The sequence below is a fragment of the Bos indicus genome, chromosome 29 (genome assembly GCF_029378745.1).
Source record: "Bos indicus isolate NIAB-ARS_2022 breed Sahiwal x Tharparkar chromosome 29, NIAB-ARS_B.indTharparkar_mat_pri_1.0, whole genome shotgun sequence".
Taxonomy (NCBI): Eukaryota; Metazoa; Chordata; class Mammalia; order Artiodactyla; family Bovidae; genus Bos; species Bos indicus.
In genome coordinates, this window is record NC_091788.1 from 24,940,067 (window position 1) to 24,957,519 (window position 17,453).

The 17,453-nt window shown below is 44.4% G+C and overlaps 1 protein-coding gene across 2 annotated transcripts; it reads right to left on the reverse strand.

Annotated features, from left to right (window-relative positions):
* Positions 1-1,936: 1,936 nt before the first annotated feature.
* On the reverse strand, positions 1,937-16,181 carry HTATIP2 (HIV-1 Tat interactive protein 2). Of its 2 annotated transcripts, none has more exons than XM_070782470.1 (6): positions 16,163-16,181; positions 15,446-15,641; positions 13,450-13,557; positions 4,084-4,221; positions 3,525-3,586; positions 1,937-2,929 (listed from the first exon to the last, which is right to left on the reverse strand). In XM_070782470.1, the coding sequence occupies exons 2-6, from the start codon at positions 15,638-15,640 to the stop codon at positions 2,704-2,706; spliced, it is 729 nt and encodes a 242-aa protein (XP_070638571.1). In that variant the 5' UTR covers position 15,641; positions 16,163-16,181; the 3' UTR covers positions 1,937-2,703. The 2 variants fall into 2 exon arrangements, with proteins under 2 accessions (XP_070638571.1, XP_019810799.2); XM_019955240.2 differs by lacking the exon at positions 16,163-16,181 and adding an exon at positions 15,978-16,156.
* Between the last annotated feature and the right edge of the window lie 1,272 nt (positions 16,182-17,453).

Genomic DNA, 17,453 nt, shown 5'->3' on the forward strand with positions numbered 1-17,453 from the left:
CTAGGTTAGACTTACTGTTCACTGTTTACTGTTGTAAACCCACTGCCTACATGTCCAGTGGCACATAGGAGTGCCACATATTACTGAATGAACTAATGAATTCAAAGTCATTTGTTACCTGGGCTCATTCAGCTTTTTCCTTCATCCTTCCAACACACTCTCCAGCAAGGCTTATCTTTTCCCTGTCTGCATAACATCTGGAGGAAAACGTGCTAAATCCCATTAACACCCCAGGTAGCTCAGTGGAGCCACAGGTTTGATCCCTGGATTGGGAAGACCCCCTGCAGAAGGAAACGGCAACCCATTCCAGTATTCTTGCCTGGAAAATCCCATGAACAGAGGAGCCTGGCAGACTACAGTCCATGGAGTTGCATAAGAGTCGGACATGAACAACATAAGAGACTGAACAACTCCATGTTAACAGTAATCAAAATAACACCCAGTCTAGAGGGGTGACAGGGTCAGAAGTTTATCTGTCACCACAATGCTGGGCTTAGCAGGGAGCAGCTTTTTTCTTTACTCCAAAGATAAAACACAGACCATCTCCCATCACCCCGCTTCACTACTGAGATCAGAATAGAATGTTGAAGACCCAACAAAAGGTTTGTGGGTAAGGAAATAACAAACAGAATAATTTAAAACTGGGCACTGGGCATAGCTGCTTTTAGAGCCCACCAGCCTCAAGATATCCTCATGGGGTCCTCTCACTTCACGCCACACTTCTTGCAGCCCATGCTTGTTATCACCCACACAGACTCTTCAAGATTTCAGCCCCAAAAGAAACCAACCCTCCATGAAGAAGGAAGATGTTCTACCTCCTTCTTAAAGCCCACATTCCAAAATCTTTTCTCATCCTAAAATATGCCTCTTTCCCAGATGATTGACACTGGGCTTATCTCATCCTAAGATATGCCTCTTTCCTAGATGACTGACATTGGGAATGTCCATACCCTCTTAAGACAGACAGACACATGCACGCACGCGTGCGCACTTCCCTTATGGATCAGATGGTAAAGAATCCACCTGCATCGCGGGAGACCTGGGTTCCATTCCTGGGTTGGGAAGATCCCCTGGAGGAGGGCACGGCAACCCACTTGAATATTCTGGCCTGGAGAATCCCCATGGACAGAGGAGCCTGGCGGGCTACAGTCCGTGGGGTCACAAAGAGTCCAACATGATTGAGCAAATAAGCACAACACACACACACCCATTAAAGGGGATAGCCTGTATCTTCTGGCGTCCACTGAAGCTTGAGATTCACTACTTGGCTTCCCCCAGCACAGAAGTTAAGACGAATTTCACTGCTATCCTTTGCCCCATGATGTGTGCTCCTCTTGACTCTGACCTTTCCTTCTGCATCTTCCTTTCCTTCTCCATAATTTTTAAAGTGAAGCACTTTGAGACATGTTAACTGGCTATGTGAACATTTTGTGGTTAATCATTAGAGAAATCCTAGACCAATAGAGAAACTCAAATATTTCTATCTTATGCATCCATGGCATGTACTGATCCAGTAACAATTAGGTGGAATTTCCTGGAAATACACGGACACTGGACCCTCTTGCCGAGTGGCTGAAAACAGAAGCTATGGATTCAGGCTGACTTGGGTTAGAATCCTGGTTCTGCTATTTCCTGGCTTTAGCTTTGGGCCTTTGGGCAAGGCACTTAGCCACAGTGAGCCTCAGTTTCCCCATCTGAGATATGGGGATGATGTGAATTATAAGGATTGCTTGGAGGGTTAAAGGACAGACAGCACATATAAAGGTTGGCATTTCGCAATCCCCTGATAAATATTAGCTGCTATTCTATCACCCCACTGGTCAATGCACTGCATATTCTGAATGAAACCTGGGCATTTTCTAACAATCTAAGGGCACCCACGACTTATCCATTCATATTAATTATTCTATTTAATTCTCCCATGAATTATATAAGCTCGGCTACATAGTAACTTTTATTATATATCCAAAAGAAGTAGTAAGGCACAATATTCACTTACACATTGAACACTCAGTCAGCACAGGGTAACTCAAAGACACAAATGTAAACAATTTTACTTCAGAACTCATCTGCATGATACATAAAGTGTGCACTGCTGCTGTGACTTTGCAGAAAAGCATTTCAAAGCTGGCCTCTGTGCCAGCGGCATCAGAACATTAAGCTTCAACAACAGATTCCTGTGCCCATAACGCAAAAGTTCTGAGTCAGAAAATTCTGACTCAGGCCCTCCTATGAACCCCTTATTTCTGTGCAGAATATCAGACACTAGGCCACCAGAGAGCTGGTGGATCTCTATTTTTGAAAGGCTCCCCAGGTGATGTCTACTTATGTACAAGCAAGCAAATGTTAGTTGCTCAGTCATGTCTGACTTTTTGCAACCCCATGGACTGTAGCCCACCAGGTTCCTCTGTCCTTGGAATTCTCTAGGCAAGAATACTGGAGTGGGTAGCCATTTCTTTCTCCAGGGATCTTCACTACCCAGGGACTGAACCTGGGTGTCCCACATTGCAAGCAGGTTCTTCACCATCTGAGCCATGAGGTAAGCCCCAGGTTCTAAAACACTGAGGCAGAGCACAATAATTTTTTGACTGGACAAAAACTGAAAACCATAGTCAAAGCACATTTTTTTTAAGACTCTGAAATTACCAATTAGCTGGTAGGTGTTGAATCTGACAAAAAAAAAAAAAAATTTCTCCAGTGTGGTCATGGCTTGAGAGAGTCATCAGCTTTCCCCAGGTCATGGATGGCCTTGTTATCCAGCAGTTCCTTCTTCTTGTCACTTGGTCTCACGACGTTGTTCAGCATTGCTCTGACCACAGTTATCACTGGCACAGAGTGCCCACTGGCCCAAGATTCTGGTAAGGAGCCAAAGAACTTCCTAACCAGCCATTCACCTGGGCGAGATTCCTGCCTATCACATAAGAGAACTCTAAAGAGAAAAAGAAAAGCAGGGGAAGAGATGGTAAATTGCATTCAGACCATTGTTGTTGTTGCTCAGTCACTAAGTCGTGTCCAGCTCTTTGCGACCCCATGGACTGCAGCACACCAGGCTTCCCCTTCCTCCCCTATCTCCCGGAGTCTCACACCATACAGGATGTTAATTGAACTGTGTCTCCCCAGATTCATGATAAAGCCCTAATCCCCAGTGTGACGTCACCCAACACTAACCCTGATGGTACCTTGATCTTGGACTGGTAACCTCCCATTCTGTGGTGTTACTCTGTTAGGACAGCCCAAACACCGATCCAGTGTGAAAACAGTCTTATTTGGGCATGAAGAGGATTCTGAAGAAGGCAGCAAACGCTACCCAGGAAATTCCAGACTATTCTGAACGTGGCACCAACAACGTAGCATCTACCCCTTTCTTGAAAGCCCAAAGCTGGGTTCTTCGAGGAAGTGCTCTCCCTCCATACAACTTCTATTCACATCATAGATATCTTATTTGTCAGTCTCTTCAAACGAAAAACCAGCTCCTAGAGAATAACCAACTTAAAGGGGTACTCCTAGGCAGTAGGAATACTTACCCAGGCCTAAATATGGAATAACGATCAAATTTTAACTCTTCAACTCTAGCTTCCACTTCCCCCTGTTAGCAAAAAACACATTTATTATGTAATCAAGACCAACTTGCTGTAATGCTAACAACAAGAGTAACTTGGGGTTTTGAAGACAATCTGCTTCTGCAGGTCTCAATATTTGTAAATATCCTCTTCCAGAGTTTTAGATTCTAGAGTCTGGAGAGTGAAGGAAGAGATGACGTGCAGTAGAAAATGAAAAAAGATGTGCTGAACTATCTCAAAGTCTCTTCTAATGCTAGAGTTCTGAGGATCTTTAATACCAGAGATGGCAACATTTCATTTCATGCTAACCAGATAATCAACAAAGGGGAAGACACTGGAAATTACCTTTCAAATCACTCTTGATTACTAAATATAGCCCTGCAAAAGAGCAGTCCCTGCAGCTATAAAAAATGCAAAACATAATGCATTTAATGCATTTTGGTATTACCTAGCATTTTTATATTATTACTGCCAAAAAGCCAGGCTTCCCCAAAGTACATAAAAGACAGAAACATGCACAAACCTTGACTTGCAGATATAAAAAATTGCTTGACTTATCAGCTCCCTTAGAGGAGAGCAAGTTGAAATGCTTGCACCCTCCAGACTTCGCCAGCTCTGCAGACTTCAGGACATAATCACGATCAACACGGACAAATCCCTCCTAAGGGCAAAAAGAATGAGTTTTTCCAAACAGCTGTGAGTTCATCTTAAAAATTACTCCTCAGCTTGGGTGGCAGGTAAGCAGTCAGTGGTGGGGAGGGGAGGGGATCCAAGCAAAATGAATCAGAGTAAAACATGAACATCAGGCTCAGACCCTGGGAAGGGCTCCGATATGACGCTCAGGACGGATGTTCCAGCTTCAGTAGCGAGGCCAGACTGTGATGAAAAACAAGGACAGTGACACTGAAACACAGACACCGAGCAAATCTGCAATGAACAAAAGGAACGATAATATCATGAGGCTTGGAAACGGTGTTTAGCCTCATGTTTCTGTGTCTTTGGTCACTTACAGTCTTACCATCCTCCTCCTGTCTTCTCTGTTTTTTTCAGTGTTAACTTTAACATGGTAGTGTCTCAGAAGAATGGCTGCCAACACTATCCAGGCACTATGAGAATGACGTCTATTTAACTTCCAACTTTTATGTTTTACAACATACTTTACTTCCCGGGTGGCTCAGACGGTAAAGCATCTGCCTGCAATGTGGGAGACCCTGGTTCGATTCCTGGGTCGAGAAGATCCCCTGGAGAAGGAAATGGCAATCCACTCCAGCACTCTTGCCTGGAAAATCCCATGGATGGAGGAACCTGATAGGCTACAGTCCATGGGTCGCAAAGAGTCGGACATGACTGAGCGACTTCACTTTCACTTTACATGTTAGTAAGGAGTACATCTGCAAATTTTTTACTGACAGGTGTATAATCAAGGGGGTTTCCCAGGTGGCTCACTGTTAAAGAATCTACCTGACAGGCAGGAGACATAGGTTCGATCCCTGGGATGGGAAGATCCCCTGGAGAAGGCAATGACAACATGCTCCAGTATTCTTGCTTGGGAAATTCCATGGACAGAGGAGCCTAGTAGCCTACAGTCCATGGAGTCACAAAAAAGCTGAATAAACAACAACATATAATTAAGAATGTTGGGAGACCCCTGATCTAGACTCAGTCCAGTGAGGGTAGCAGTTGGGTCTTTCTTAGTTCACATCTCAGCATCTGTACACACCCAGTACATGGTAGGTGCTCCAAAAATACTGGAATGAATAAAAGTCCAGTGAAAGCAGAAAAAAGGCAAATCCAACGAGGAAAAAAATAAGAGGCAGTCAAAGGAGGAGGGGAGAGGATGCTGTAAACAAGAGAATACGGATTCAGTTTTATTTTTAGGGTCTAACTGAAGGACACATGCCTGTATCCAGAAAAGAGAATTCCGTGTAATAGCTTCTTGGGACCACCACAAAGCCAGGCATCTTCAAATTCAGGACAGCTGAAAAGAAGTCTAAAGTCCACTGAAGTTGAACTTCACAAGTACCCACAATTATATAATGAGGTTACACATAAGGAAGATTCCAAATCTGAAGGCTGGATTACTGTCCCAGTGACTTTTTGTTTGTTTGTTTTTAATTAAAAATCTGCTCAGAGTCTCTGTAACCATTTACAGGGATTCGACGGGGAGAGATATGGGAGGGAGGTTTGGGAGGGAGGGCACATGGGTGTGCCTAAGGTTGATTCTTGCTGATGCTTGACAACAAAACTCCTTCAATTAAGAGTAAATGAATTTTACAAAATCTGCCCTCTCGTAGGTTTTGACCCTAAATGTATGTATCTTTCACAGGATAGACAGAAGGCACTTTTGGAAACATCACAGCCAACCCCCTCACTGTGGAGATGTGACCGGCCACAAGGTCCAGCAATCCAAGAACTCCCAGCTAATAAGGGAGAGAGCTGAGAGCAGGATGCAAATTCCCGACTCTCTAAGCAGGGCTTCCCACTTGTACCCATGTTCCTTCTTACCTCACACCATCTCCAGCTACTGACAGGACTAATCCATTGTTGTGGCAGGCAGAATACTGGCCCCTCAAAGATGCCTACATCCTAATCCCCACACCTGTGAATGTGCTCGAGGCTGCACGGCCAAGGTGAATGAAGGGTGCAGGTGGACTTACGGCTGCTAACCAGCTTTTTCAGTCTCGTCTTTCACCCTCATCAAGAGGCTCTTTAGTTCCTCTTCACTTTCTGCCATTAAAGTGGTATCATCTGTGTATCTGAGGTTGTTGATGTTTCTCCCAGCAATCTTGATTCCAGCTTGTTATTCACCCCAGCCTGGGCTTTTGCATGATTTATTCTGCATATAAATCAAGTAAGTGGGGCGACAATACACAGGCTTGAGGTACTCCTTTCCCAATTCTGAAACAGTCCTTTGTTCCATGTCCGGTTCTAACTGTTGACCTGTATACAGGATTCTCAGGAGATATGGAAGGTGGCCTGGTATTCCCATCTCTTTAAGAATTTTCCACAGTTTGATGGGGTCGCAAAGAGTCGGACACGACTTAGCGCCTGAACAACAACATTCAGTAACAACAACCTTGATGCTGAAAAAGCTTATTCTGTATTATCCAAGTGGGCCCAATGTAATCACAAGAGTCCTTATAGTGGAAAAGGGTAGCAGAAAAGGAGATTGGAGTCAGGCAGTGTGAGGGGCACTGGATCCCCCATTGCTGGCTTTAAAGATAGAGGAAGGGACCATGAACCCCCGCAGGCTCTAGAGCCAGAAACGGTAAAGAAATGGATTCTCCCCTAGAGCCTGCAGAAGAGAATGCAGCCCTGTCAACACCTTGATTTTATCTCAGCAAAATCCACATCAGCCTGCTAACCAGAAGATGATAAATTTACATTGTTTTAAGCCACTAATTTGAGGGAATTTGTTACAGCAGCAATAGGAAACTAATACAGAATTCAATTCTAAAACAAGGGGCCCAAGCGAACTTTCCAGACTTTGTATGGCAGTAGATCATAAAAGAAAACATATTCTCAGTATAGGACTGGCTATAAAGTGTTCATAAGCTAAACGTCTTCTGCAACCAGCTCCCAGACCCTGAAACAGAGCATCACTGTTACCCCAGAATCCTGTTTTGTCCTCTCTTCTCATCACTCCCCACAGAGAATCTTTGACTATGTCCACGACCTGCAGGACAGGTCTGTTGTTCCTTTGCCTTTCCTTTTTTTAGATGATATAACCTTAACTCTTAGCCAGGTTATCATCCCCATCTCCTTTTGGGTTGTAGACTTTGAGATTCAATCCTAATACTGGACTCGAAGACCCACCCTACACACCGAATGCAGTTCCCTCTTGCTGCTTTTCTTAATGGGTGTGCAGCACGCTGACTTTAATACTCAGCACACTCTGAGAGTGGGATGAGACTGATCTCCTCTGAGCCATTCTCTGAATTGAGATTTTACATGTGCTGAAAATGTGCCAAGAACCACCCAAAATGACACCGAAAAATTCGAAAACACTCTACTTCTCTTCCATATCTATTTTCTTCCCCTCACTCCAATTCAGCAGAACTCTGATTTTGGTAACAGGTCCATGATTTCCAATAAAATTACACTGGTGACTAGTGAAATTCCTTTTTGTTGCTGCTGCTGGTTTAGCACTATTTCTTATAAGGATTATTAGAACTATCTGTTAAAAAACGTTTCTTCTTTCATCAGCGTCTTTAAAGATAAGGGAAAGCTTTAGCCAATCACAAGGCTCTAGACCGACGCCGTGCCTCTCACTTAATCCAGGGCCAGTAAAGGGATAATTTGATTAAACTGAGACCCCAATTTATTTGGCTTTAGTTCTGGATCAACCTCTCCTTAATAGAGTCCTGTCGTCTCCAATTGTTTGATGAAAATTAAAGTGACATAAATACCATGGGACTTTTTTCAATCTGATTAGTCAGCTAAGGCACATCAATAGCACCCCAGCCATCAGCCTCTGGCGTCCCTCCTGTCACCCGCCTGGCAAAGGGCTGACAAGGGCTCCTTGCGGGACGAGCACCCACGCTGCTGCTGCTGCGACCCCCACGCTTGGCCCATCAGCCCTGCTCAATGGGCCCTGTTGACAAGGTGCCCATACCTTTCTCCACTGCTGTTCTCTGGACAAAGCGAAATACTGTTTTATTAGCAATCAATGGCTGTTAATCCAAAACGATTTCACAAATCCTCTGAGCCCTCAAGCTGATTATAAATACGCATTTTTCCAAGCCCACAAACTTTGAATTTCACTTCCCCCACCCTGATGCGTGGCCTTTTAGCTGGTGAATGAAACTCAAAAGCAAAGGGGTCAACGGCTTTCAAGGACTTGGAAACCAAACTAAACGTGGATCCCAGCGACGGAGTCAGAGACACCGACACACAACTGGTTTTCTCTGGAGTGAGGAAGATGCTGTTTACAGACCGAAGGGAGTTATCTTTAAAATCTAATTATTAACACCCTTTCTTGTTCTCTAGCAACTCAAATAAAAACGCAATAGAAAAAGAAACCAAAACACGCTATTCCATATCCCAGAAACACAATTTTCAGAAAAATCATATTTAGTTTCCCTAACCATATAGAAGAAAAAAAAGACATCTCTTCTGAGAGCATTAAGTCCATTATATTATCGTGTCTTTACGATCCACAGTCGGTGTGTTTTACCCTAAGAGAGGAATCAGAGTCCTTCTAGAAAAAGGAATTGATTAAATAAATTGCCACTATAAATTTCCTTTTCCAGTACCAGCTCAAAAGAATAAACACAATATACTTATATGACACAGCAGAGAGAGCTTTGTGAGCTCCACAAACATCTAAGGAGATAAATTCTCTAATTACTCTTTAAGTCTTATGACAATCCAAAGCTACTAAGTATTCTTTCTAATCTGCCAACGCCTGCACACTGGGAACACTGTGCCTTAGGAATAATTCATCCTGACACAGTATTTCAATTCTGACTGATACGACAAGCAAGCAGCGGGAATGACGCAAGGTCAAGAAGAATCTTTTCCAAGAAAGGAGGATCTATCATCCCGCAAAGGGTCCCACTTGGCCATATTTCTGCTTCAGATTCTTTCTCCTCCACTCCCTTTTCAATCCAACCCTACAAATCAGACTAGAAAACAAAGAGATGCTGACCAACAATGGACGGTATGACCTGAGACCCCATTTGTTCCTGTCCTGGAGAGCACATCTGTACTTCATGTACAGAGTAGGAAGCAAGGTCTTGGTGAGCAAAGGAGCTCTGGAGAGAAAAACAAAATCTTACAGAGATTCCTGAGTCAATCTCCATGTTCTCACACATTTTTTTTTTCCATTCGGAGCACTCTTTTCTCTGTGTTTTAAAAGTCAAAGAATTTTGCAGGCCAAAGGAGCTGCAGTGGTCATCTCCCTCTCAGCACAGACAAGGAGGCCGTGGTCCACAGGAGCTAACTGGCATACCCAAGGCCCCATAGCCACTCGGTATCCAAACAGAGCCTATAATCTGGGTTCCCTGAACCATCTGGGACCTCACCACTTCACAAGTCCCCTTCTAGACATCAAAGAAAACAGTAGAGGTGACAACAGGGGCTGGCAAACTTTCCCTCTATAGGATAAGACAGTAAATATTTGCAGATTTACAACTGTAATTACACAGCTCTGCCATCATTGTGCAAATGTAGCCATTAATAATAGATAAAGTAATGAGAATATTTCAATAAAATTTTACTTATGGATACAGAAATTTGAATTTCTTACATCCTCATGTGTCATGACACATTTTTCCTCTTTGAAAATTTTTAACCACTTAAAAATATAAAAACATTCGTAGCTCAAGGGCTATTCAAAAACAGGCAGGCTGTATTCGGCCCACAGCAGCGTGCAAGCGCCTGGTTTAGAAGAGTGTATTATTAGAATCAGAAGCCCAGAGATTCAATGATGCCTAATAAACGTGACAGTAGCTGTGTTAATCACATTAATGGCACCGTTCATTTGACAGACTCCAAAAGCCTGGACTTCGGAATCCTGTGCTGAGCTGGTGAGGAGATAAATGAAAAAAAGAAACTACAATAACACCCCCTTCAAACTCACTAACCAAATCCTTCTCTTAATAAGGAGAAAGCCCCATTCTCAGTGGCACCTGTGAGTTTTTTGCACTTCACTTACAGCCAATGTAGATCTGGTTTTCAAGGGATATTTCAAAGTTCACTGGCACGTAAGTTACATACCAAAGCAATGTGAAGGTCACCTGGGTCAACAGTTCCTGGAAAACCAGCAGGTGAGGAGGACTAACACTGCCCAACGCCTCCTGAAAGCAGGCCCAGCACGAGGAAGAGAGTTGGCTGCATCAGAACCCCCCAAGAAGCCTATTAAAAACACGCTTTCAGATACAACACATCTGGATTAGGGCCAGGTCATGAAGTCAACCTCTGATACAACACATCTGGATTAGGTCATGAAGTCCCTGCACTGATTAGACAACTATGGCGTGTGAATGTGAAAAGAAGATCAGCATCTCACCAGCTGCTGCTAAAGGAAATGGTTTTGCAAACAGCTCAAGACGGGCTAACAGACCCTAGCACCAGTGTCAGTAGAAATCTTGGTAGACTGTATTTGAGGTTGCAACCTCAAAATTCATATGTTGAAGGCCTAATCCCCAGTTAATGTGCCCGTGTTTGCAGATGTAATTAGTTCAGATGAGGTCATACTGAGTAGTTGCTCAGTCATGTCCAACTCCTTGCAACCCCATGGACTATAGCCAGCCAGGCTCCTCTATCCACGGAATTCTGCAGGCAAGAATCCTGGAGTGGGTAGCTGTACCCTTCTCCAGGGGATACCCTCCAGGAAGCTATACCCTTCTGACCCAGGGACTGAACCCAGGTCTCCTGCATTGCAGGCAGATTCTTTACAGTCTGAGCCATAAGGGAAGCCCCATACTGAGTACGGTGGTTCTTAATTCAGTTCGACTAGACTTGTTATAAAAAGGAGAAATTTGAACACTGCCACACGCAGTGGCGCTAGTGGTAAAGAACCCACCTGCCAGTGCAGGAGACATTGACTCCAGTTTGACCCCTGGGTCAGGAAGATCCCTTGGAGAGGGGCCTGGCAACTCACTCCAGTATTCTTGCCTGGAGAATCCCACGGACCGAGGAGCCTGGCAGGCTATAGTCCATAGGGTCGCATAGAGTCAGACAGACTGAAGTGACTTAGCATGCACACACAAGTACGTAGGAAAAACGCTATGAGAAGAGACACAGGGAGAAGTCAGCCATCTGCAGGTCAAAGAGAGAAGCCTGGAAAGCATCCTTCCTTCCCAGCCCTCAAAAGCAACCAACACTGTCAAAACCCCAATCTCAGATGTGCAGGCTTCAGGCCTGGGAGATAGGAAATTCCTGTTGTTTCAGCCACGGGGGTTATCATTTTTTGTTATGACAGCCCTAGCAAACTAATACAATGAAGGTCGGAGGGAAATAAGTGGGCTACTCTGATGACCTCAACACTAGAGATAGAAACCCTGAATTTCTTGAAGTTCCTGTACTGGAAACTCAGGTTCTAGATGAAAATGTGGGCTATTTCAGTTACAAAACAGCTACAGAATGACACTTAGCTAGCCACCAACTTTGCAAAAGCCATCCAATGACCTTTTTAAAAAAAAAACCAAATTGACAGGGTTCCTGACCAGAATACCAGGTAGGGTGAGGCCCCCATCAAACAAGTACCTAGCCACTTGTGAACTGTCACTTCTTTTAAACTGCCTTAAGTCATCACAACCTCCAAGCTTCATACTGCATCCAATCTAAATTAGTTTCAAATTAAAAACAAAAAAGACTTTCTGGAAGAAATGTCAGCTTATTTCCTGTCACTATCTTAAACCATTTATGCCTTAACTAATTTCTGAGATTATATATTTGGTTTACTAGTCTTTTCCTTACTCATTAGTTACTTTTATCTTTTCAAACTGTTTGGAGAATGAAAGGTATTGAGCAGCCTGTGGGGTGGAGAAAAAACTCCCTCCCCCAAAAAAATATTCTAGATAGGGAACACACCCAAATCCTGATTAAAACTGCATTATGCAATTTGAATGCAATAAAACAATATAGACCTTCCCCTGGAGAGCCCTATGAGATTTGCCTTCTGTCATGAAAATCAACCGCTCTATGCCTAATGCAGTGTTTTTTATTTTGCTGAGTCACCACCAAAGTCAGGTTGGCAGTTGAGACCGTGGAACCTGCAGTGTACTAGAACAAAAATTTTTCCATGCTTTTAGAGGACACAAGGCTTGTGACTGTCCCTGGGAAAGAAAAGACTGCATGAGCTGCTCGGCAGGAAAATGACCCTTCGTTGGAAAGATGATATGCCAATTCCTGGGAGAGTCAAACTTCTTGATAATCCTCACTTCTCAGCAAAGAACTCATAAACCAGACTGTTCCTCTGGGCACATGGCAAAACTACAGAAAATCTGGAAATTCATCCCTAATGAAAGCATAAATACAATTATTCTTTGGATTGTCCAGAGAAATATATCTGAGCCTAACTTCTTGGTTGGTATAAATCAATAGTTCTTAACTGTGTGTTCTCTGAATGATTCTGATGCCCGGGCCTGTTTATAAACCTATGGTAAGCCCGCATGGGACCATCGTCGTCCTGCATATTAACAGACATGTTTAACTCCAGCAAGTAAATTCTGTCAGAGAGATAAACTATAGTCAAGGTATGAATCAAATAAGATGTATGCATTAACACTTCCCCAGGATCTACATAGTAAGCTTTGATTTCTAACTATATAGTAAAGTTTGACTTCTAGATAGAGGCCAATGCAATTTAGAATGAAATTTATCATTAAAAAGCAAATAAAATGTGTGTGAAGACAGTTCCGAGTCAGTTAAAGCTGAATCACCACAGGGGTTGAATCATCGCTGGAGGCTGAGTCATCACTGGAAGCTAGCTGAATCGTGCCTCTGTTCTGATGTTCTAGCACAGAAGCTTAAGGCTCTGCATGGAAATAGGTTGAAGCAAATCACTCAAGTGAGAGAGATCAATTTAAATCATTTATAAAGAAACAAAAACACTTACTGCTAAGAGCATGAGCCAGTTACTTTTACTCAAACCTTAGTTAGAGGATGGAGTGACCACAATATTTGCAAAAGGCAAGACCATGAAATATCTATGATGGGATATGAACTCAAGGATTATGTTGAAGGAAAGATGAATTTATCAGTACTATTCAAAGTATAGCAAATACTAGGGCAGCACATGGAATCTTAAGTGTTAAGTGCTAATATTAGCTAATTAATGTGCTAATTAAGCACAGCAAATAGAAAGCAAAAGGGGGAGCAAAAACAGAATCTTTGACGTGACTGACAAGAGAAAAGGGAAAAGGGTGTATTTCTTCCTTACCGCCCCAGCTTTTTTCCTGGTGGTACCCAGGCAACAGAATCCAACATCATGACCTTGAAAGGCAGAAGCATAGTCATCCAGTTTCTCAAAGTCCACCACTTCTTGATTCTAGACAACAGAGACATAGTTGTATATTACTTGATGTTATTAAAACAAAACAAACAGGAAAAAAATACCCCCTCTAGATTTAAAGAATAAATGAGAGAATATTAGTAGAGTCAATTCACTTAACATCACATTTTGCAAGCTCATTTTCTTCCAGAAAAAGCAATAAATCTAAATTTAAACATCAACAATGTACTTAAATGTCTACACTACACACAACTGGACTACAGGTGATCTAGCTCTCTTAAGCCAGGTTCAAATATAATTTTCTCTCTGGAAAAATAAAAGACTTCTCTGTATATTACCAGGAGAAATACCAATGAGGTATAATGTCAAGGAAGGAAATGGTTTCTGGAATCTCAAAACCTAGGTTTGAGTCTTAGGTTTGCTGCTTACTAGGCATGATAATCATTTTGGCCAAGTTATTCATATGCCTTAGCAATAAAATGTGTTCCTTCGGCAATACAATGTGAAAGATAATCTTTCTTTCAGTCTAAACCAGCACTACAATCAGGCAGCAGGTGCTTGACAAAAAGCCATATTCCTAGGTCTCATGCCAACACTGCACTTTTGATAAGCACCCTTGCTAATTCTCACACTCATGAACATTCATGAAACTCCATCTAACCTCTTAAGTTTGCTGTGAAATTTAAAAAAGAAAAGTTTCAAAAGTTCCCATCATCCAGGAGTTTACATAAAATGTTGCTTTTCCCTCTCTTTCAAAAGCATTTTCCTGGCACTGTACCCAGTGCTGAAGAAAAGAATGCTTACAGAAAGTGCCTGAGCAAAAGAAGTGCCACCAAAACTCGACCATCAAAGCTCAGAACTCCATTTGTTTCTAACGGCCAGAAGTGTCCAACTTCATGCCCCATGAAGTCAGACTATGAAGATCACATATTACCTGCCTACGTCTGAACAAAGATGTCCATTTGGAACAGAAAAATCCTGAGACCAAAAACATATGCAAAATGACCTGCAGGAGTCAAGGACATTCATCTGTTAGACAGTTGTTAACTGGAATGTTACGCCTGTGAAACCTGTGGCAACAGTTGGAGATATCAGAATTACACCACAGTTTAATTTACCACAGTTTACAAATTACTCCCTTTACAAATTTCCACCAAGATCAAGCTTCAGATATTTAGAGAATTAGCACCAGACTGCAATCTGCTGTGTCAGTGGGTCAACCAAGAAAGTGTAAGTGACAGGAAAAGGATGATTCAACTTACAGACACAAGCCTGCAGCCCTAAGTCAGGCAGGGCAAATTCTTGCAGCTGAAAAACCGCACCTCTCAGTGCCAGAAAGTGTTTCCCACTCCACAAACTGATTCACTGACATTAGTGTGAAGTGGACAGGTAAACAAAACAAGCAATGGGGTTGAGAAAATTGCCCAAGGACTGTTTTCTCTAGAAGCCATGGCAACGTGGCTCTTCTCTTCCTCCCTGGCCTCCCTTTCACCTAGGCTCCACCTTATGGGGGTCTGGACTGAAAGAAGGGCTTTGTTCAAGTGAGGAGGAAGCCCACTCGGACATACAATCCAGCTTCCAGTAAAGCCTCTCATAGACCAATCGTGGTCACACTTGCACACCTCTTGAGGTGAAGTGAAAGTTGCTCAGTCGTGTCCGACTCTTTGCGACCCCATGGATTATACAGTCAATGGAATTCTCCAGGCCAGAATACTGGAGTGGGTAGCCTTTCCCTTCTCCAGGGGATCTTCCCAACACAGGAACTGAACCGGGGTCTCCTGCATTGCAGGCAGATTCTTTACCAACTGAGCTATGAGGGAAGTCCGAACACCTCTTGGGGCCACCGCAAGCCATCCCGCAGAAAATACCCTCACCCTGCAGAAACACTGCGGGGACACTTTTGAGTCACAGCGCAAATACCCACCACGTTTTTATAAGCTTCCTCGTCCAACGTGAGCTTCCTCCGGCCAATCAGCGTGACTTTGGAAAACAGGCCCTGTTCCAGAATTTCTTTCAAGAGCACTCTGCCGGTTTCCCCGCTGGCGCCCAGAATAAAGACGGATTTATTCTGCATCCTGAAGTCTTCCCGAAGCTTCGGCAGGGCTTCTGTCTCGGCCATGCTGCAAAAATAACATTAACAGGTGCTGGTCTCGGGACGTTTAAGGGGCGGCCGTGCTTCCCCCGGAACAAAGGTGGGTGGGTTGGTCTGGAGGAAGGTACGGTTCTTCTCCGCAGTCGGGGCCCAGGGGAAAGTGCAGAGTCACCGGCAGGGCGTGGCTCCCTGGCCGTTCCCCAGCACCTGAGCCAATCCACACCTCAGAAGGGGCTGGAACAGGGGCTGCGCCAGGTGCCACAAATTGCCGTTACCAGGGAGCCCGTGTCCCCGACTCTGGCCCCTCCTTCCTCCAACCACAGGGGGTACGGAGCCTCCTCGGTCCCCCAAGCGGAGGGGTTACCTGAGGCTGGCCCCCTGCCCCACGTCCTCGGGCTGCAGCAGGAGCAAGGCGGCTACTAGCGCCGCCACCCCCGCCGCAGCCGCGGCGCTCAGCGCTGCGCACCGGGACATCTGGCCATCCCTCCAGCCCCGAGTTCCTCGTCCCCTGGCACGCCTCGGCGGGGCCCCTCCCAGCTCGACGCCTACCGGGACTTCGTCTTCCGGGTGACTTCCGGGTATCGCTGCTCGCTCCGCCCAGAGGGATGGGGCCCTGTGGGGCTAGAGGGTGCGGCCCAGGCGCGCCTTGAGCACGTGGCTGCGCCCATCTGGGTAGAAAGCTCGGAGACCTCTACCTCAATGTCGGGGATCTCTGGGCTCCTCTCTCCAGCGTTCTTCCTCACCCTCTGGGCTGAGCTGGCCTGCATCCAAGGTCTCCGGCCAGTCGCCTTGACCTGCGTTTGACCCTTTTCAAAACCTATAATGTCAACTGCGTGTTGAAAATCTTCATCTTGAATTCACATTGAAACGTAACACTTCCCTTCCAGCCGCCCCCAAACAGCAGTAAAACCAGTCTGCTCCTTGCCTCTCTTGGGTGTCACTGTCTATTCATTTGCACAGTCTTCACCCCTTCCCTCTCAAGTCAGAAATTCCGATTCTCCCCTTTGACTCCTTTGGCAGGCCTTTCCACATTCTAGATTAATCACCAAGGCCTCCATCCTCTCTGCCTTTTAATTATTTCTCTTATGCAATTCTGGCTCTCACCTTATCTCACCAGTACAATTGGTTTCCCTGCTTAGGTTCTAGATGGTTAAGCCAAAGCAACCTTCTACACCCGTTCCCCTGTACACTCTTCGTAGCCAAGATCCATGGATTAGAACATAGCTATCTACACTGGGACTGTCCCAGATTTTGGAAGTCCTGGACAGGAGTTAGAATCATAAGCCAGAACCTGTACAACAGAGATAGATTGTGTTGTGGACTTTGGTCATTTTTGGCTGCCCAGCATTCAAATACTCTTATTTTGTGCTGTGCTTAGTCATTCAGTTGTGTCCAACTCTTGGCGACCCCATAGACTGTAGCCTGTCAGGCTCCTCTGTCCATGGGATTCTCCAGGCAAGAATACTAGAATGGGTTGCCATTTCCTTCTCCGAATCTTATTTTAGGGAATTCCAAAATTAATGGGATACAGGGCTCTACCTCCTACTCTAGAAGTCAAGTAAAACATGTTTTCTCTCCCAACTGCCAGGGAATTATTTTACATGCAGGTGAGACCTAGGCTCAGCCAGTCAGACACTTCTTATCCAAGTTTTTCACTTTGGAAGGTTATACAATGATGCTGTGGGAAGCTGAGATAGAGTTTGGTTGGACAGAGCAACTGTATAGGGTAATGGCATCCTGGGATCTGCCAGTGATCTGATGGTCTGATTGGTTGCTTCACTTTCTTTAATTCCTGCCTGTGTTCAAAGGCTGTTTATTATACTTCCTCTTATTCTTTTCT

Bases quoted from the DNA above. Each gene is read 5' to 3' on its own strand.
- HTATIP2 (XM_019955240.2), bottom strand. From the start codon at position 16,087: ATGTCCCGGTGCGCAGCGCTGAGCGCCGCGGCTGCGGCGGGGGTGGCG. The intron at 15,642-15,977 runs GTAACCCCTCCG...TTATTTTTGCAG, and splicing joins GGGCAGGGGGCCAGCCTCAG to CATGGCCGAGACAGAAGCCC. The intron at 13,558-15,445 runs GTGGGTATTTGC...TCTGTTGTCTAG, and splicing joins AGGAAGCTTATAAAAACGTG to AATCAAGAAGTGGTGGACTT.